Source organism: Cucurbita moschata, unplaced genomic scaffold (genome assembly GCF_002738365.1).
Source record: "Cucurbita moschata cultivar Rifu unplaced genomic scaffold, Cmos_1.0 Cmo_Scf00016, whole genome shotgun sequence".
Lineage (NCBI taxonomy): Eukaryota > Viridiplantae > Streptophyta > Magnoliopsida > Cucurbitales > Cucurbitaceae > Cucurbita > Cucurbita moschata.
The window spans coordinates 953,279-974,802 of NW_019268532.1; the positions used below are offsets into that span (position 1 = coordinate 953,279).

At 37.1% G+C, this 21,524-nt stretch overlaps 4 protein-coding genes across 7 annotated transcripts; 2 read left to right on the plus strand and 2 right to left on the minus strand.

Moving 5' to 3' along the window:
* Positions 1 to 1,016: 1,016 nt before the first annotated feature.
* Positions 1,017 to 2,165, plus strand: LOC111454164 (mitochondrial uncoupling protein 5-like). The gene has a single exon (XM_023095514.1). It carries the CDS (start codon positions 1,152 to 1,154, stop codon positions 2,115 to 2,117), a length of 966 nt encoding a protein of 321 aa, XP_022951282.1. The 5' UTR covers positions 1,017 to 1,151; the 3' UTR covers positions 2,118 to 2,165.
* A 2,472-nt stretch (positions 2,166 to 4,637) lies between these two features.
* LOC111454736 (universal stress protein A-like protein) lies at positions 4,638 to 8,572 on the minus strand. 3 transcript variants are annotated; one of them, XR_002712490.1, is made up of 6 exons: positions 8,264 to 8,572; positions 8,073 to 8,176; positions 7,329 to 7,447; positions 5,942 to 6,044; positions 4,983 to 5,142; positions 4,638 to 4,827 (listed from the first exon to the last, which is right to left on the minus strand). XR_002712490.1 is itself a non-coding variant. In XM_023096255.1 (5 exons), exons 1-4 carry the CDS (start codon positions 8,466 to 8,468, stop codon positions 5,951 to 5,953), a joined length of 522 nt encoding a protein of 173 aa, XP_022952023.1. In that variant the 5' UTR covers positions 8,469 to 8,572; the 3' UTR covers positions 4,650 to 5,142; positions 5,942 to 5,950. The 3 variants fall into 3 exon arrangements, 1 of the variants encoding a protein (XP_022952023.1); XR_002712489.1 differs by having other exon boundaries at positions 4,638 to 4,862; XM_023096255.1 differs by having other exon boundaries at positions 4,650 to 5,142.
* Positions 8,573 to 10,285: 1,713 nt separating this feature from the next.
* On the plus strand, positions 10,286 to 16,408 carry LOC111454257 (ubiquitin carboxyl-terminal hydrolase 16-like). 2 transcript variants are annotated; one of them, XM_023095673.1, is made up of 12 exons: positions 10,286 to 10,988; positions 11,197 to 12,583; positions 12,660 to 12,748; positions 13,532 to 13,617; positions 13,723 to 13,885; positions 13,989 to 14,109; positions 14,288 to 14,445; positions 14,597 to 14,681; positions 14,780 to 14,992; positions 15,380 to 15,441; positions 15,525 to 15,892; positions 15,974 to 16,408. In XM_023095673.1, exons 1-12 carry the CDS (start codon positions 10,708 to 10,710, stop codon positions 16,132 to 16,134), a joined length of 3,174 nt encoding a protein of 1,057 aa, XP_022951441.1. In that variant the 5' UTR covers positions 10,286 to 10,707; the 3' UTR covers positions 16,135 to 16,408. The 2 variants fall into 2 exon arrangements, with proteins under 2 accessions (XP_022951441.1, XP_022951440.1); XM_023095672.1 differs by having other exon boundaries at positions 15,525 to 16,408.
* A 2,320-nt stretch (positions 16,409 to 18,728) lies between these two features.
* LOC111454367 (AT-hook motif nuclear-localized protein 17-like) lies at positions 18,729 to 19,928 on the minus strand. The gene has a single exon (XM_023095836.1). It carries the CDS (start codon positions 19,626 to 19,628, stop codon positions 18,864 to 18,866), a length of 765 nt encoding a protein of 254 aa, XP_022951604.1. The 5' UTR covers positions 19,629 to 19,928; the 3' UTR covers positions 18,729 to 18,863.
* Positions 19,929 to 21,524: the final 1,596 nt, after the last annotated feature.

Sequence of the window (21,524 nt, forward strand, 5' to 3'; positions counted from 1 at the left end):
GGTTACTTAATTCATTCAAAAGTCGACTACTCTGACTTATCAAACTCTCGACTCTTCAAACTTTTCGATAAAAATGTTTAAGCCTTAAATTTTGTATTAATAAGTTCGTAAGATTTTAGAAACAGTATTACGAGATTATTCCTTCAATTTTGTATATATTTCTTCCCATCCCAAAAATTGTTCCGACTGAATAGAGTTTAAAATAGATCACTTAAAATTTTTTAAAAAAATTTTAAAAATTTATAAAACAAAATATTTAGGAAATGGACTCGTAGTTTAACCCGTTTTTTAGTATAATACTTAATTCTCACTAGACAGTAAATATATATCATATTAACGACGATATTTAATACAATCACGAGGAGAAAAGATAAATTTCTTTTTCAAAAAATAATTAATTAAAATTTTTAATAGTAGTGAGTAGGAACATCTCCGACCAACGGGTAGCTAAGCATTAATCATTTTCTCAGGACAACACTTGTATCTTCATCGATCAAGAGGTATTACCTGAAAAATTATTCGATTAAAACATTACAATATAGTTATTTCTTAATAATCGTTGGAGTACAAATTTAAAATATTTTTTCTTTAATTTTTATTCATGTTGTAACATGCTCGTTGAATAATTTAATTTTGTATGTATTTAGTACTCGACAAAATTTAAAATAATTATGTTTGATAATATATTTATTAATCATAATTAACAAATTTATTATAATATTTTATATTATGAATTTTGTACAATTATTATTTTACATATAAACTATATTGTATAATATTTTTAAATTTAATAAAAACGAATTATATTTATAATTTATTTATTAAAAAAAATTATATAGTTATTTAATTAAAAAAATTATATATATTTTTTAATAGTGATTAGTATAACAATAATTTAGGCCAATTATGGTAGAATTGTTGGGTTCCCGGCATCTTCTTCCGACCCGCCACGCGTAAAGATCCGGCCGCCGAATACCCTGCGATTTCCTATATAAACTCTGTCTTCAAACCCCAAATTTCAATCCCCACCGGTTTCTCTCCGCCGCTCTTCGTCGGAAAAACCCATAAAATCCGGTACCCAATTTTTTCTTCTCCTTTTCTTGATCTTCGTCTTCTTCCTTCTTTCCCCAAAATTTGATTTCTCTGCAAAAATGGGTTTGAAAGGATTCGCCGAAGGTGGAATTGCTTCCATTGTTGCGGGTTGCTCCACTCACCCACTTGATCTTATTAAAGTTCGGATGCAATTGGACGGCGAGAAACCGCCGCTTCCATCTCTCCGCCCCGCCGTTGCTTTCAACGTTTCTCGTTCCGCCGCCGTTGTTACGCCGGAATCTTTCCACATTCCGCCGCCCCAACCTCCGCGCGTCGGACCCATCTCGGTCGGCGTGCGGATTGTCCAGTCTGAAGGCGTTGCTGCTCTGTTTTCCGGCGTTTCTGCCACTGTTCTCCGGCAGACTCTGTACTCCACCACTCGGATGGGTCTCTACGACATCCTGAAAACCAAATGGTCTGACCCGAATTCTGGAAATATGCCTCTGTCCCGGAAGATCACGGCGGGGCTAATCGCCGGTGGGATTGGCGCGGCGGTGGGGAACCCGGCTGATGTTGCAATGGTGCGAATGCAGGCGGATGGCCGGCTTCCGGTGGCTCAGCGGCGGAATTACGCCGGAGTGGTGGATGCCATTACGAGAATGTCGAAGCAGGAGGGTATTACTAGTCTGTGGCGCGGCTCATCGCTTACGGTGAACCGGGCGATGATCGTGACGGCGGCGCAATTAGCATCGTACGATCAGATCAAAGAGACGATATTGGAAAAGGGTGTGATGAAGGACGGACTAGGGACCCACGTGACAGCAAGCTTCACGGCGGGGTTCGTGGCGGCGGTGGCATCAAATCCGGTGGATGTGATAAAGACGAGAGTAATGAATATGAAGGTGGAGGCCGGGGCGGCACCGCCGTACAGTGGGGCGTTGGACTGTGCATTGAAAACGGTGAAGGCGGAAGGGCCAATGGCCCTTTACAAAGGATTTATTCCGACGATTTCACGGCAGGGACCTTTCACCGTCGTCTTGTTTGTCACACTCGAACAAGTTAGAAAATTTTTTAATCAATTTTGATTTTTTAGTTTTATTATAAATGAGAATAACTACACACTCAAGTTGATGTATTGAGTTATACTCAAATTAATTTAATATTTATTCGAGTTTTAAGAATAATATTTGTAATTCAATGAATCACATCAAAAGTTGGTTATTTAATATACCTACGCGACACTAAGAATCTTTAGTTAACCGTTAGGTTAACGTCACATTTTCCAACGTATATAATTGCATTGACCAAGGTAAATGAGAAAGACAAATCGACGAAATTTCGAAGTCTTACTGAAGTTGACATGTGTTGGAATAAGTGAAATAAGTGAGACATGCATACAACTTCTCTCGATGCGTGTTGAATTTTTCTGAGCGTGTAGCTTGGAATGAAAAAAGTCAAAACTGTCTCTTGTTATCCATTCTTCTTTTCTTCTTCATGTGTGCAACGGCTCCTTTCCGTTTCATCCTTCTCTTGTGACTCTTTCAATAACGATACTGGTCATAGTTTAACCGTCTTTTCTTGTTTAGCAGCAACGTGAACGTGGTTCATTCGACCGTGATTCTCCTCTCATTTGCACGCAGTGTACATAGATTTTGATAAATTTAAGATAATTGTACTTCAATGATCCTAAATACGCTTATGCCCCAGCTTATTTTTCAATTAATTATTTGATTTTAGGACATAAGGGCTAATTCAAAATATATAACTTTTGTAAGGTCTGAACTTTATTTGAGTGAATTCGTGAGATTTGAAGTGAATTTAGGTGAGTTATATGCACGTTTGGCGTGGCTTTTAAGAGTTTTGTCCAGTCAGCATTCATTGGATGAGACTGAGAAATGCAAGTTTGATAAAAGTTATTAGCGCATGTTCCGTGAGGGTGTGTGATGTGAAGTGAATTTGGGTAAGTTATGGTCGTTTCTTTTGATTCTAAGTGATTAGTTTGGCGGTGTTTGTCACAAGTAGAGTGAATTAGGCACTTGTTTTGGCTTTTTTAGAGAGTATTTTCGATGAGTTTATGCTATTTAAAGCGTGTTCGGGCGAGTTAAGTGCACATTTTTTTTGGCTTAAAAGATAATTAGTTTAGGCGAGTTCGTAAGATTCGAAGAGTTTGTTTGGTGTGTTTATAAAATATGGTGTGAAATTGGGTAAATTAGGGCTCTCTTTGTGTTAGCTTTGGCTTTGAGTTTATAGCATGTGGAGTGAATTAGGCACATACATTTGTTTGGCTTTTATTAAATGAAGAAAATATATTAAAATAATATATTATGCATCTTTTCATACATTGAGGTATTTATTAATGTTTATGATTTTAGTTTAATTTTAAATAAATTAAAGTCGATCCAAAATTGATTGGTAAATTATTTAGAAATCATAGTCTTTTCAATCTTTTTGCTGCAAGGTGAAATGTTCATTCCTATCAGATAAAACGTTCATTCCTATCAGTGTAGTCTCTTGCTGCAAGGCGAAACGTTCATTCCTTTCGATCTTTTTACTGCAAGGTGAAAAGTTCATTCCTTTCAGTTTTTCTGCTGCATCAATGTAGTCTTTTGCTACAAGGTGACATGTTCATTCCTTTCAGTCTTTTTATTGCAAGGTGCATCAATGTAGTCTTTTGCTACAAGGTGACATGTTCATTCCTTTCAGTCTTTTTATTGCAAGGTGAAACGTTCATTCCTTGCATTCTTTTTGCTGCAAGGTGAAACATTCATTCCTTTTAGTCTTTCTGCTGCAAGGAGAAACATTCATTCCTATCAGTTTAGTCTTTTGCCGCAAGGTGAAACGTTCATTCCTTTCGGTCTTTTTGCTGCAAGGAGAAACATTCATTCCTATCAGTTTAGTCTTTTGCCGCAAGGTGAAACGTTCATTCCTTTCGGTCTTTCTGCTGCAAGGAGAAACATTCATTCCTATCAGTTTAGTCTTTTGCCCCAAGGTGAAACGTTCATTCCTATCAATGTAGTCTTTTGCGGCAAGGTGAAATGTTCATTCCTTTTAGTCTTTTTGCTGCAAGGTGAAACGTTCATTCCTATCAATGTAGCCTTTTGCTGCAAGGTGAAACATTCATTCCTATCAGTGTAGTCTTTTGCTGCAAGGTGAAACGTTCATTCCTATCAGTGTAGTCTTTTGCTGCAAGGTGAAACGTTCATTCCTATCGATCTTTCTGCTAAAAGGTGAAACATTCATTCCTTTCAGTCTTTTTGCTGCAAGGTGAAACGTTCGTTCCTATCAGTCTTTCTGCTGCAAGGTGAAACATCCATTCCTATCCATTATACTATGCATATAGTATTTCCTAATATCAAAAGATTCACTTGCCAATATTACACAGATACATGTGAAATTTGTGTCATCTCTAACCCTACGTCAATATTATTCGATTCGAGTTAGTGGTTGATATTATTCTCAATGAACAATTTGGTTGGAGTAAGTGACCATTCTTGAAGTATCTTGAATTTGTCAAGTTTAGAAGGGTTCACTTGTCTAATCAAGATTAAGGGATGGCTTAATGAACTTACATGGTGGTGGCCTGGTGGGTAGAACTACTTTCTCCAAGGTCCAATCCATTACTCAGATTCAGATCAATTCTTTTGAAAATGTATGGAACATTATTGAATTACAAATTTAGTCCTAATCTTCAAAATGAAAGTATTAGAACCAAACTAGTATAACACTGTTCTTCAGAGATGGGTAGAAAAAAGGTTATGTCCAAGAGTTGAGGCACATGAATTTGAAATCAAACATCTGTAACAAAAAGAGATTCAAACCAGCTTTTAGACCTACAGGGACGAAATAGAATAACACGAAAAGTTACTCGAGTACAGTAGAAGTTGACAAAAGGCAAGACAATTTTCAGCTGGACACTGACGTGTCGAAGCCTATGAAATACAGAAACATACCGTTTTGGAAACTCGACGATGAGAATGAATATGGCTGCATGATGTGGCATGCACAAGAAACTGCAACGCTTATGAACATTATAAAATAGTAGAAAAGGAATCCAATTGATGATAAGACATGTCGGTGAGCGTCGAACAGGCACGCTTAACAAAAAAAAAACTGCAATGCAAGTGAAATACACAATGATTAGTTATTAGCTACCCACATGTCAGAAAAGGGATCGAAAGAAACATGCTTGTTCATATCTTATCTCTTTTACTCGATTCTTGATTATCTCTTCAGATAATATTATTCCATACTGAAGAAAATTCTAAGAAAATCCTTCACAGAATGGACAAACTGAATTTTGATACCAGTAAATAGACAGAACGTTTATGTGGATCCATTTTCAAGGTAAAAATTGAGAAGAATGGTCCATCAACATTCATAAGATACGAAAATTCAGAACCCGGGAGCAATAACCCAGAAACCGAAAAGAAAAGATACGGAAAAACAATTAAAAAGCTATATTCACATGGATTGTTCTCATATTTAAAGAACCCCACGAACTATTAAGTTAAAGTATGATGGACAATATCAAGGTTGCCTCTTTATTCCCTAATGAAAAAGCTGTGGGAAATAAGCAATTTTCAAGTGTAACCAACTGAAACCTGCACAAATGACGACAGGATATCGATAACTTAACAATTAGCCTGTATGTATAATCAAATTGGAAATGTATGTAGAATCAGAACCTGTGACGTATCCCACAAGTCAAAAGGCATTTAACCCAGGGAAATAAATTGAGATTTTTAATTAATATAAACAATTTCAATTGACATAAAAGTGCCAGAATATATCAAACAATTTACTCTAAAACAATGTCATAAAAGCAGTAAGGGAATAAAATAAAATCGACAGTAAAAGTATAGTTTTGACAAACACATAAAAGAGTCCTCTGATGGAGTATTGAGTGTACCTGTTTAACTCATGACGAACTGCCCTTTAACTTGTCCTTGACTACGATGACTGGGCATTCCACATGATTGGTGCAATAGTTGCTTACACTTCCCAAGAACATCCTGCACGAAGCAGTATGATCACAAAGGAATTTCAATAATCCTTCACTTCAGCAGTCAATTGATGTTATTTCCTAACAAGATTTATGAAATTACATCAACTGTAGTGATCCAGAATACAATAACAAAACAAACTACAGTGATAAGTAAATAAAACATGAAACAAGTATATGGTCATGATAGCAGCACAATGCTGCCATACACGAGTGGGGAAAAGGGAGATAATGGTTAATTAGTCAGTGTTGAGGGAGGTGAGCGTTAGTGGAGCGGGAGTGGTCCCCACCTTTGTTACAGGATAGGCGTGTAGGCTTCTGTGTCTGGATGGGAGGTATATTGTAAAGTATCTCCCTTACAATTCTTGATATTCAGAGGAAGGTGAAACGCCATCAAGAACATAATGTTCAGAAATCAGGGTCGATGTTTAGACCTTTCACACTAGTTCGACCTATAGAAAAGATCATCAGGGAGGAGACAAATCATTGATGACTCCAGCCGAGAAGAGTAGAAAAAAGGAAGGATCAAGAATGTCATATATTTCAGGAGCTAGATTAGTGGCCGATAAACAAGTCTAGGGCCGTACAAATACCTAGCTGTTAGAGAGGGCTGGAAAACTCTCCCTCCTCACCTCTGCTCTTATTACAAAAGAAACCTACCCTACACAGCAGGCCCCCTGACATCATATATTCACGCGCACACACTAACTGCACCATTCTGACTTGTAACTAACTGTCAGCAGTGAATTTCCTTCCTTGCCTTTCTAACATACATATGAACAATGGGAAGCCTCACAGATATCTTGCAGAGAAAGCCTTTGTATGGCATTGGAACTTGTTCGTATTTTGGGATTAGAGTTTTCTCAAAGAGGGAGAGTACTTGTGTGTTCTTCTGCCCCTCATTCTTGGTGTTATTGTGAATGATAGGTCTCCGAGACCTACCAGGTTATTGATATCTTCGAAGTCATTCTAGCTTTACTTATAATTACGAGGCAAAACTGGAATACTTGGGATATGCAAGCAAATGGTTCCATGAATTCTTTGATGTAGTCGGAGTTTACTTTAAACAAAACAGTTAGAATCTTTACCTACTTCGATAGTGCACAAGTTAGCAACACAGTACAAACAGACGTGACAGAGCCTAATTTCTATGCAGTGTCACGTGCATCGTGATTCGCAAATCTACAATGCTGGAATTGTTCACACGAAGAAGCAACGACTAATAGTTGATTATAGTGTGGCTTGCAGAAAAGTAGAGACGCAAGACAAACTGAAATATATTATAAAACCATACCTTTTGATAGGACCAAAGGCACGGGATCCCATAACTAGCAAATCAGCATGCAAATTCTCAGCCACTTCACAGATCTTATCCTTTGGATCTCCGATTGCTACTTTTGTTTCCACGTTCATCTAAAAATCCCATAATGAAATGTGCTTCGACCATTAGTTTAAATGTTAAAAATGATATGCCGACTTGAAATTGATACCCCAGAAATATTGAGACTAAACATTTGACAAGCAATAACACACCACATATACACATTTTCAAGCAAATTACTGAAGGTTCGTTTCCAAAATCATTTCGTTAGTTTGCAATGACTAACATCATGGATTATACATCCCTCTTGTAAATTTCACTCATCAATGAAATTGTCTCTGATAATATATATATATATAATAACAAAAATTGAGAAAATATATATATATCATTTCGTTAGTTTTGGGAGAAAAAAGTGAAAGAAAAGATAAACAAGGCCAAAGGAGTCTGAATCTTCAACGGAGATTGTTCTTCTTTACTCTTTTACTCGTGGCATACCAAACTCCACCACAGGCTGACAATCATCGTAGTTTCTGAAAATTTAACGACTCAAGTCCACTAACGACTAATTGACATGTTAAAATCTATTAATAAACTTGCGATCCGAGGTAAATATCTACGCTAACTCGTATAATCGCAACTCAACAGCAATAATCAAGTTGAAATAGCATAATGAAAATGAATTTATGCGAAAGCTTCAACCAATTTGAGCCTAACCTTGTACTCGGCGCAAATCCGTGAAGCATGTTCCAATATCGCAGCCGTAATCCGCTTCTGATGCGACTCGATCGCTGCAGTGAAAGCAGGAACCTCCAGATCGGCTACATCCAATTAAAACATTGAATTCAGAAAACTTTCAACATCAGCTCAGAAACAAGCGCGAGAAAATTATTAGTTCGGAACTCAACTAGGACCACCAAAGGGGATTGGAGCAGGACTGAGACCGGCGGCGATTGAAGGAGGAGGTTGAACATGCAGCACAATAAAAGTGCTGTCAGTGACGCCCGGCGCCGATGGCCGGAGCTTGAGATTTTGAAGCGCCCACCGTAACGCGCTCATGCTTTCCTCGCTGCCATCGACGGCCACGATCACGCATCCGAGATCCGTAGTCATAGTTCACAAGATTCCGATTCCGATTCCTGAAAGTGGCAGATGATTTTCCGATGTGATTCTAAACCTTCTGTCGCAGACTTCCAGTTCCAAGCACGGTAAGGTTCCGAAATGAGCGCGCCAAGAGCCATTCATAGTAAGCACCTGTCCACTACGCAAGTTGTTCTGGACTTCGGCCCAACATATTTAGTGGGCCTATCCACCGCCACAAGGCCCACTACTTCAATTACATATAATTCCACAATTTTTAATCGGTACCATCCTTTTTTCAGAAAATCAAATAAATTCTTAAAATAATAATTGATGTATTATTTTATTAAAATATACTCGAATTATATAAAATTTAATTAAAAAAATTATATTAATTTCATTAATTTTAAATAAATAAATGGACAATAATAAATTTTCAGGGAAAATTGGGGGCATCGACCATCTCTATCATACTCGTAAACATCTGCAATCAAATTAATATTTCAAACCCTAAACTATTTAGTAATTGAAAAACTCACATAAAATATTTAATGTCGTAGATAGCCATAGCTTGAATTTATGGTCTTGAATATATTTTAATACACAGTCCTCGCATCACAGCTATGTTTAAAATTGTCACGTGATGTCGACAATTCAATTTACAATAATGTCAATGGTTTATAATCTTTGAGTTTGACCTTAATGTTCATTGAAAATTCATATATGTCAATTGTTCATAAATTAAATTAATATATATCTCATTTTGATATCCCATATTGACTAGAGAGGAGAACAAAACACCTTTATGTAACAGACACATTTTAAAGCCTGGAGGGAAAAGTACAAATAGGACAATATATGTTCAACTCATAAATCCAAGCATTCGTGTATTTATCTAATCATAAGGTTTTTAATCCTCGTGTAGATTATGACATAATCATTATAGAAATCAAAACCATATTATATATATATATATATATGACGACGACAGAACCATATTTTATTAGAACATACACGTACATGCCTTTGTCAAGGGCCCACATGTGGATCGAGCATGCTGCATGGAGCACGTGCAAGGCACATGGGCGTGACAATAAATAAACATATATATATATATATATAATATGGCAGCCAAATAATTTAAATTAATTAGGTCACTCATGTCCAAGTCATACAAAAAATAAGATCCCACCCCCACCACATATTAAAAATTAAATTTAATTACAAATGGATATAAATTTAAATATTTATTAGGGTTTTTAGAATTTTATTTTTATAAAACAAATGAAAATTTTAAAATATATTATTTATTTAAAAGAATTTAAGTTTGATAGATAAATTGACGGTTATTTTTGTTAAAATATATAGAGAAATCATTAATCCTCAAAATAAAAAATTTAAAATAAAAATTAACAATAATAAGACAAAAGAAAAAAAAAAGGATTTAGAAGGTAACCGGTCAAAATCATACGCAACGAACCGAACCGGATGGGGAATTACACTGAACCGGATGGGCCCACCGTATATTCTGCGGCAAAGAATTCACGGTTTTCGATGCTATCAAACCGGAGAAAGAAAACAATACAAAATACCTTACCCCCGACCGGCGACCGCCAGTTTTCTTATATTACACAATTCTCCCTACTTTTAAATTTTATTTTATTTTTAAAAAATTAAAATTACATTTATTCCCCATTATTTTAATTTATTTTTCATCGAGAAACTCTAATTAAAATATTAGTTAAAAAACTTTTTTTTTTTGTCTCTATATTTTAATTTAATTAATTTTAAATTTGGTAGGAAAAAAATGATATTTTAAAATTGTATTTTTCATTTTTTGTTCTCTCTCATCCACTGGTTTCTCTCTCTTCTGGTTTCTGAGCTTTCTCTTTCCCCAAGAAAACGAGCCAAAAAAAAAAAAGGGTTTCTTTGATCTGAGCTCTGCAAGAAGTAATATTTTTGTGTCCAATCCACAGCTCGAGCTGCTTCACAAGCTCACTCCACCTTTAATTTTGCCCCAACTACGCGACATTCTTCGATTCTTTATTTTCCGCCATTTGTTTTTGTTGATTTTCTTGATTTCTAGGGCTACTGTTCTTGATTGCATGACCAAATCACCACCCCCTTTGACTTGTTGTTTTCTCTTCACAATCGCTGCCACCATTGCTACTCTTACTCTAATCCGCAACCTAATCGAGGAATCTATGTGTGGTAGCAAGATTAGAAGCTTAGGTTCTGGCGCTTCTGCTGCTGGCTGCATTTTGGTGGATAAATGCTTGTCGTTGGAGATTTAGGGTTTCAGATTCTGGTCCTTGCTGCTTGTTTGGTTTTTCCCGTTTTTGGTATTGTTCTTCGTCGCAAATGGCGGCTTGGTATGGCCAGGACCGAAGAGATCAACCGGCTCTTGGTTTTGGCGTCTGAGGAAGCTGCTAGGGTTGAAATTGAGGCATCGTTTGGGTGTACTGCTGCGCCGATTTCTCTGAATCTTCATTGTGCTGTTTGTCTCAGTCCCACGACCACCCGTTGCGCTCGGTGTAAAGCAGTTCGATACTGGTATTCCGATCTTACATTTTTGTGGACTGTTTTTAGAATTGTTGGTTTGATGTTCTGGCTTGTGTTCATACTGTGCAATATTGTTTTATTGTTTGATAGATAATTGTGCTAGCATGTTTGAGACATCTGTTTCCTTGATACATGATAATTGCATCCCTGCTGATACTCCCTTCAATGATTCATTTTATGTTGCTATTTTGATCTTCAGTTCTGGCAAATGTCAAATTATTCACTGGCGACAAGGTCATAAAACCGAATGCCATCCACCCGAAACGTCTGATTGGTCTTTAGAGAAGGAAAATGATTATGGGGATAGGATAGCAAACCAACACCACTCTATTAGTTATGACAACAAATTTGGTATTGAAAATGGGCAACATATAGAACCAGATGAGGTATTGTATGACAAACTTACATTACCCAGCTCTGATGACTCTGTAAAGAATGTTAGTGTGGAGTTGCATGCAGATGAGGAGGAGAATTCAACTACAGAATTTGCTGATGTCGCATTAAACACTGAATCATTTGATGATGCCTCAAGAAGTGAGAACAGTAGTGAGTCTTGTTCCCCACGATCTGATGGATATTTATCTGCTCAAAACTCCTTTGACAAGGATGATTCTACATCCAGATTATCAATTGTTGATCCAAACAAGCCATTATCTCCTAACTATGCTCACTTGGTAAACTCTGTTGATAAATTCACTAAACGGAAAACAGAAAATCATCCTGCATTCGTTGGGATTGATCCAGTTTATGATAACCATTCAAGGGCTGCTGAAGTTAGTATAGATGGGAGTTGTGAAGCTACTTCTAGTTTTCAAGAACATAATGGAAATTCTATTCGGTTGAAAGATGGTGTTCATGATGACTCTGTCCCATCTAGTATTAATGGTGCCAAGAACAAAAAAATTCCGGGAAGTCATTCGTTCCTACACTTTTCATTCAGTGTGTCTGGGGGTACTCCATCGGACGCACAAGTTGCTCAAGTAAATGAAAATGTAGCAGATGGAAGTCTTCGTACTACTTCGGGGATAAACAGAACGGCTGGATCTAATTTGCAATCAGATATCAATATCGACTCTTCAGAGGTTAGAAATTCACCCTCAAGTTGTGAAGGATCTGGGGACAAAGATAACACCGCTAAGGAACTGTCAGATCACCCTGTAGTTTATTTGATGATATCTTCATCACCTCGTATCAGTCCGTTCCCTGCTGTTTCTAAATCTGAATCAAGAAGTGTTCGTAATTCAAATACAAGGATGTCAGCACCCTTGAAGTCTGAAAGGTCATGCCCAGTTTTCATCCAGCCGGATAATTCTAAAATTGTATCAAAGCATAGTGGTAATGGATCTTTAGTGAATGATTCCAGTGTTCATTTGCCTACAATTAGTAGTAGGGAGTCAGTTCCTCCGACCGATTCTAGAAAAGTTGGTCCGACACAGGTTGGTGCTGGTGTTTCTTCTTTGGATGCAAACTTTTCGCGCAAGTCAGCTTATGGCTTTAGACCTTTTGCTCTCAATGAGATTAAATCTAAATCGGATCACAGTTATGTAACGAACGACAGTGAGAATGCTGGAAAATACAATTACAAGGTTGTTTACTTGTTTATTTTTATGTGAATGTAATTTGGTTTGGTTGGCAACTTGAATAATGGTTGGATTTATACAGGGACACCTCCCGTTTGAGCTGCTTGTCGATCTATATAATTGGAATAAAGTGGAGCTCCAACCATCTGGCCTTGTCAACTGCGGGAATAGGTTGTTATAGTTACTATGCTTCTTTTTTAAATTATAAAAGTAAGTTCGCAAGTGTGGGGTGTATTCTATGTCTTCGAGGTTCATTACTGAGATTTAAGCTGTCTAATTTAGCTTCTGCTCTAATTGTGGAGAAGAGAACGAAACATTTTTTTATAAGGGTGTGGAAACTTCTCCCTAGCAAACGCTTTTTTAAAAACCTTGAGGGGAAGCCCGAAAGGGAAAGCCCAAAGAGGACAATATCTGCTAACAGTGGGTTTGGGTTGTTACAAATGGTATCAGAGTTAGACACCGGGCGATGGGCCAGCGCGGAGGCTGAGCCCCGAAGGGGGGTGGACACGAAGCGGTGTGCTAGTAAGGACGCTGGGCCCCAAAGGGGGTGGATTGGGGGGTCCCACATCGATCGGAGAAGGGAATGAGTGCCAGCGAGGACGCTGGGCCCCGAAGGGGGGTGGACTGTGAGATCCCACATCGGTTGAGGAGGAGAACGAAACATTCTTTATAAGGGTGTGAAAATATCTCTCTAGCAGACGCGTTATAAAAACCTTATGGGGAAACCCGAAAGGGAAAGCCCAAAAAGGACAATATCTGCTACCAGTGGGCTTGGGCTTGGGCTTGGGCTTGGGCTTGGGCTGTTACATGAATATTACAATGTATGTGCAATTTTGCATAGTTTTATTGATCATTTTTAAAACATATTAATGTCTTGTTTTGTATTTAAATTTTGTTGTGGTGCAGTTATCTCATGCATTTGATACAAGTAACTCTTATTTTTATTTTATGCAGCTGCTATGCTAATGTTGTACTCCAGTGTTTGATATTCACTCCGCCTTTGACAGCCTATTTTCTTCGGGGACTGCATTCTAAAGCATGTATACAGAGTGCCACTTTTATCACTTTGTATTATGTTCTATTTTATAACAATAGCTTTGAATTTATTTGGCTTAAAACCTTTAGTTTTTGCTTTTGCATGTTAGGTGCAAAGGAGAGATGGTGCTTTACCTGTGAGTTCGAAAGTCTAATACTCGAGGCAAAAGAAGGCAAATCTCCACTATCTCCGTTCAGAATAATTTCTCAACTGAGAAAAATTGGTAGTCAACTCGTTAACGGGAAAGAGGAGGACGCACACGAGTTCTTGAGGTTTTCTTTTTTCTAAAAAAAATGCTGCTCATCTCCAAACTTTACCCACGTTTATTGTTACTTTTTAAAGGATTGTACACTAATTAATGAGTTCGTTTGACAGGTGTGCTATTGACACGATGCAATCGATTTGCTCTATGGAAGCTCAAGTAAGTCGATCTGGCCCTATGGAAGAAGAAACAACTCTAATAGGCTTTACATTTGGTGGCTACCTCCTATCAAAGGTAGTACGAGGTTTCGTCTTATTATCTATAAGGATATCCAGAATGTCAGTTAAATTTTGTTCTATAACACATGTTGCTAGAACTCCTTAGAACTGCACCTTTCTATCTGAAATGCCACTGAGGAGTCGAACTTCTTGTACGAATACCAATGCTTTCAATTTCGATACTTCACTTGCAGATCAAATGCACAAGATGTGAGAACAAGTCTGAACGAATCGAAAGGATTTTAGATCTTACCGTTGAGATAAGTGGGGATATTGAAACGATCGAAGAAGCTCTTCAACAATATACAAGCATCGAGATTTTAGACGGGGACAATAGATACCATTGTGGCAGGTTAATATATCTTCATTTGTGCATTGGGAACCTCTCTTGCCAGTCACTCTGTTTTAGTTTTCGTCTCGACTAAAAGTTTCTATCTATATGTACGACAATTGTCTTCTTTGTAGTTAATATTGTTTTTGATCTCGATCTCGATCTCATTCAGATGCAAATCTTACGTGAAAGCCAATAAAAGGCTGTCAATATTGGAGGCTCCCAACATCCTGACTATAGCATTAAAACGATTCCAGGTTTTCTTTCTACTCATTGAGATTTATTGTCTGCATAATTAAGTAAGATTCCAAGCTTTTCTTTCTCTTATTGTTTTTATTTTGTTGATCCAATTTAGTCAGGTAAATTTGGGAAGCTCAATAAGCCGGTTATTTTCTCGGAGATCCTTGATCTCGCACCCTATATGAGTAGCAGAAGTGACAAGTCACCTGAATACAGGCTTTACGGAGTGATTGTTCATTTGGATGTCATGAATGCTGCATTTTCTGGTCACTATGTATGCTATATCAGGAATAACCAAAACAAGTGGTTCAAGATCGATGACAGCACGGTATGTTATCAAATTCCATTATTCGATATTTTGTTGAGTCGTGAAGGTTATCATAGGTTGTTTTCTTCGGCAGACTCGTTATATACGACCAAGAGGTCAAAGATTTTTTTTCTTTATTTGCACTTTTTCAGCTACTTCAGTAACATTAACCATTCTAAGAGAATAATCTGCCTCTGTCTGCACCAGTGAAATTTAAATTCTCTCTCCCGATAGCTAATACTGTTTCGTTCGACTCTGTTTTTTGAGTAATTATTAGATGATCTGCCTAGCAACTTTCAGTCATGGTTTAGCTCTCTAGATTGCTGGTTTGAATTACGTTTTACATGTTACCTTCTATGGTTTAATCTTTCTCGGAGATGTGACTTCCGGTTTTCTATGGTCGGGTAGGTAACAGCTGTGGAATTTGAAAATGTACTGACAAGAGGGGCATACATGCTCTTCTATGCAAGGTAAACTTTGGGGCTAAAATTATTCGATCTCGGGCAATTATTGTTTCGATTCATTCATTTTTTTACGACGGGTAACGTTGCAGATGCTCACCTAGGGCCCCAAGGTTGATCAGAAGCAAAGTTATGACCGATTCCAAAGAGGGATGCATTCCATCTTTGATTAGTGGGAAGAGTACCTCATTTAAACCAAGTCCCAACTCCACATATCCTGATTCCCAGAACCCCCATATCTACAACAATTCATCAAATGATTCTTCAAATATCAGTTCGTTTTATCGAAAATTTCACCAGCTCCAGAAGCTGTTGGAAGACGACTTAACGAGCGATAGTTCTTCTCTTCTCAGTAGCAACTCTGATGAAAGCTCTTTCAGCACCAACAGCAGCAGTGACTCAACGAGCACGGAGGACTTACCAGAGTACATTTATAGCGACTCTGGATGTGGTTGGAATGGTTTGCAAAATCGTTCTGACACAAACTCTTCTTTACCATCGTCATCATCGTCGTCATCCTCCCCGCTTTTGCATCCAGCTGATTCAAGCCAATATGCACCAGTTCGTGCTAAAACAACCGAGTCTCGACCTGCTCGTCCCTACCAAACCAATGGGATTAGTAATCTCACAAGTAGGCGAGAATCAACCTGTAGAGAGAAAGCCATGCACTTGATGGAGGATAAGAAGAATGGCTGGCGTTAGGTTGCATTCTGACCCCAGTAGACAGTGTAGAAATGTAACGAGTAATGGTAGCTGTAGAAGGGAAAGGTGAAAAGGGTAAATATTTGATTATTGTATACTGAATTCAGAGGCGAGTAAATAAGAGCTTTAACTTGGAGAGAGATTGTCCTTAGAAAATGTTAGAGAGCTGATTCTTTTTGGAAGGCTCAGATATTAATCTTTTGTAACTCAAGCCTGTTATTATTATTCATTATGTCCCTTAATAATAAGAAGCATTCCTATCCTTTTTTTTATTCTTCTTCTCGGATTTGATTGTGTTATAGCTCTGCAAATTGGATTAGGTTTATCGTTGGATGTATCGTGTTTTTGATATTGACCCTAAAAAAGAAACGGTAGGTACAACTAATTCGTGAATAGTTGTGATGTTCTACATTGGTTGGAGAGGAGAATAAATCACCCTTTATAAGGGTATGAAAACCCCCCTAGCAGGCGTTTTAAACCCTTGAGGGAAAGCCCAAAGAGAACAATATCTGTTAGTGTGATTACAAATGATATCAGAGCCGGACACCGGATGATGTGTCACCGGCGGTGTGCCAGCGAGGACGTTGGGCCCTAAAGAGGGGTGGATTGTGATGTCCCACATTGGTTGGGGAGGAGAACAAATCACCCTTTATAAGGGATAAAGGGTGTGGAAACCTTTCCCTAGCAGACGCGTTTTAAAGCCTTGAGGGAAAGAAGCCCAAGGAGGACAATATTTGCTAGCGGTCGGTCTGGGTCGTTACAATAGCAAATATCAAGTTATTCCAAAGAAGCAAAACGACCATTATGTCTCTTAATAATAAACTCGTGCTGACGAGTAACCAACCTGGAATGAATAAAGAAGGTATAGTAATGCTATGAATGACCCAACATTGAATTCTTGTGATTATATTAGCAAAAGATCGTTCTCCAGTGCTTCTCTATATATTCTTGTACAGTAAAAAAGGGGATAGATTCTGTAAAAGATAAAGATGAGATCAGTAACTGAAAATTAACTGAAATTTTATCTTTGTAAGATCGTCAATACTATAACGAGGGTGTTTTTGGAGTAAAAGTAAATTACCCTAAGTTGGAGGTGCCGACCAAATTGAATAGGTTTAATTTATCCGACAAAGAAGCTTCCAAGTCAACCACAACGTACTAACTCATCCTTCACCTTTCCATCTACCACTTTTAATTTTTAACCCAATTTAATATAATCTTTTTCCACGTGGATTTTAGAAATAAAAATTCATTTTTTAGACAATATTTTTTTTAATACACTTTCTTGGAATCCATATCCGACACTCTCGATATCTCTTACAATGTGTTCACATTACTCACACTATTCGTGTGAGATAACCCACGATGATTAGAGACGAGAACGAAACATTCTTTATAAGGGTGTGGAATCTCGTTTTAAGACTGTGGTAGACAATATTGGTTAGTGGTGGACTTAAGCTATTACAAATGGTATCAGAGCCAAATACCAAACGGTATGCCAGCGAGAACGCTGACCTCTAAAGAAGAATTATGAGATCTCACATTGGTTGGAGAGTGAAACGAAACATTTTTTATAAGGGCATGCAATCTCTCTGCAGACGCGTTTTAAGATCGTAAGGCTGTAGCGATACGAGCCAAAATGGACAATATTTGTTAGTGGCGGGCTTGGACGGTTACAAATACTATCAAAGTCAGACACCGAACGGTATACCAACAAGAATGCTGACCCCCAAAGAGAGTGAATTGTGAAATCCGACATTAGTTGAAAAGGGATATATGGATTTTGTGTGCCATTTAATTATCCAATTGGCTTAAATGTCAAAATCATGACCAAATTCAATTCATTTAAATCCTTCCTCTCCCACCAAACCCTAAACACTATTTCTTTTTTGACTTAATACCCACCGCCCTTTCAATATATTATTATTTTTTTATTTAAATCTTCAACATTTTGCTCGAGAATATATGCCTTAACCTGTTGACACGTTAATTCTTTTAGTCATATAGTGGACTTAAATGTTTTAGTCTCGTTATTGTATTTTAGTTAACCTTTACAAAAATCACTGTACCTAGCTCAAACATCTCGATTCTAGTTTCTAGAAGTATCGAGACTTTCTTAGAGGTAACGGGTTGGTAAAAAAACGAGTAAAAGTAAAAAAAAAATAAGATGAGTTTAAACCTTCGTAAAATTTTGAATAAATATAAAATTCTTATATTGACCTTTAATTTCCTTTTTAAAATTTAATATTCAAACCGACAATTTTTTAATTAAGATTACAATATTTAAATTTGTCGAGATATTCCATAACAATAGTCGACTCACTAACCTGTCAATTTTTTAATTGAGATTATAATATTTAAATTAGTCGATATATTCCATAACAATAATCTATCCATAATTTTTAGGGTTATGCATATTTAATTTTTAAAGAACGTATTTTTTAATTTTGAAGAAATAAAAAGCTAAGGTAATTATAATTATATAATATTAGTAATTATAATATATGCTCTCTTAAGATTATAATTAATATTAGCTAAAAACATAAAAAAATTAAAATTAAAATTAAATTTTTTAAAAAAATAATAAGAATCGCAATCTAAAAATTATACACCAAAACCACAAACACTACAAATTTAACAAGAGAGTAATGGAAAATTAATGGAAGAAAAAAGATTTATGAAAATTAAAAAAAAAAAAAAAAAAAAAAAACACAACGTAAAGTTATGGATCAGTATGGCGGCGGCGGCGGCGGTTGTCTCGCCGTCGGCGCCCATATTACATCGGACGGTGCGTGGCAACTGTACATAGCCACTCCACACGATTCCAGAAGTGGTTGCCCGTGGCCGTGGCCGTGCCCGCTACTATCTCCGCCGCCGGAGACATGTGGGGAATGAGCCTCGCCGCTGCCGCCGGATCCCAAATTCTGAATCTCATTCTCATCCGGTAGCCGGTGGTACGAGGGGTTATTGAACGACGAGGCAACGACAAAAACAGTACCAGCGGAAATCAAGGCGCCGGCGACCAACCCGCCGACGATTTGTCCCTGAGGTCCAGCAAGCGAGATGGTGAAGCCATTGGGAAGAGGAAACGCCGTCGTTTGAGGAAACACAGTAGCCGAAATGGAAAGTATTTCAAACCGGCCGTGAAACGTGACGGCGGCGCCGGGAGTTGCCGAGGGTTGCCGGAGAGAAACATTCGCAACCGTCCCAGAGCCGTTAAGAACACAAAGACCCATATTCTTCCGACAACAGAACCGCGAAATTGCTTCAACGACGTCGTTTCCTCCAGGCACTTCTAGAACGTACGGCCGCATAGCCGAGTCGTTTTCCCGGGTTATGAAAAGAGGCGGTTTCGGTTTATTTTTGGACCCCGGCGGTCGACCCCTCGGCCGCCGCACCACCTCGATGGTGGAGCCGTCGGTGAGGGCGGAGCTGGGGTCGGAAAAGTGCTTAAACAGCGGATGTACACCGGTAGCGGTGGAATCGCCTTTCATTTATTTTCTTCAAAAATCCCCAAAATAAAAATAAAATAATTCGAAACTAATAATTTTTTTTTCTAAAATAAAAACTGAGAGAGAATGGCGAAAATGGAATTGGAAGGAAAAAATTGAGAAATTATTTATAAAATAAAAAAAATTTGATAGGAGAGAAAAAACAAGGAAGGTGGAGGTGGGTGAAGAGCAGCGGCGCCGCTGTCCGAGGAGGTGGCGGTGGACCCAACCCTACAAATTATTGAACCCGACCCGCCAACCTCTATAATTTCTCTTTCATACATTCAACGCCTAATTTTTATAAAGTAAAATAAAATAATATATCATCTAACGACGTGTCAAATATATAATAATTTGAATCGAGACGATAGGAGTCGAGGTTGAGATGGGCCCACAGATTGAGTGCACCGCCATTCCACTTGTAGAGAGAGAAGGACATCACCTTATGGGTCTTTTTCTCTCTCTAGACTGTACGGTGGTCATAATTGGCGGGTGAGCTTATCTAAATTCTATTCAACGAACGATATTTAATTAATTTTAAAAAAATAAAATTTATTAAAATAAATATATTCAAAATTAATTAATTAAGTTGGAGATTTAAATTATTTATAAATAATATTTAAATTTAAATTTTATTTTAAATTATTCCGGGGTAAGAATCTAAAATCTAAAAATTCAAGGACTAACTTGCAAATTGCCAAAATATTGGTGGATGAAAGTAGCCGCCTGAATTTGACTACGACGTCGTATTGATACAATTTCAAAATCCATTGGCAGTGTTGACAAAATTTTAGTTAATTACGATTCTCGCCCTTATTTATTTATATTTAATTTTGAGGCCAATTTGGAGACGAAAGGGATCAATCAGCAATTTTGAATGCGGCGTTGCTTCTACATCGAATCATTTTTGCTTAACTTCTCACTTACTTTACCTTCTTTCTTTTTTTTTTTGCATTTTACCCCCTCCTTTTTTCCTTTTTTGTAATTCTAACCCACTTGTCGCTTGCCGACAACCCCACTTTATTTTTCCTCACCTTTTCATAAAAAAATAAAACCCGGGTTCTTCGTTATCTCATACGAGAAATTTGTTCACATTAGAAGACAAAAATTTATCAATGACCTAATATGGTCGGAGGAACAGTTCATTTAACTAGAAAGCTCGATGCCAACAGTTAAATCTCACTAAGCTTTCCTTTTCGGTCTCTGAACTACTCTTTTTATGCTTTTGTCCTTTTGTACTAAAAATTATAATTTTAATTAAAATAATAAAATAAAAGAGAAAAAAAAATATTCTTTTAACTTTTTCATCTTTAAAATAATATAATGAAGATAAAAATTCAAAATTTATATATATATTGAAAAGGGAATAAATAGTGTAATTAAATTATTTTTTTAAAAATAAATATTATTCTTTAAGATACTCAAATTTAGAAAGATTAGAGATTTGAGAACATGAAGATCTTTGGGTGTTTGCCTAATTTGTTGGGTAATCAAAGAAGGAATATTTGATTAAGAAGCAAAATAATAATAATTATTAATAATTAATTATTGATTAATTAATTGATTGATTGATTAAGGTTGTGAGAAGTGACGGCACAAATAGTCCAATGCTCTTCATCTGCCCCTTATTTTATTTTCCATCAAACTCCCACTTGCACTTTCTTTTCTTTTCTTTTTTTTTTTTTAATTTGATTTTGTGATTAAATGCCTAAAATTCGAATTAATATTTGAAATTTGAATTTGATATTGGGTCACGATTCGTGCCTAGGATTCGGTACTTGATGGTCTCGACATTCTCCTGCATCTCATATGACATGATCATGTTACTTACTGTTCGCTTCTAAAAGTGAACCATAGTACTCAGTTGTAACAATTTATGCCCAAGATTTAGAATTTGGA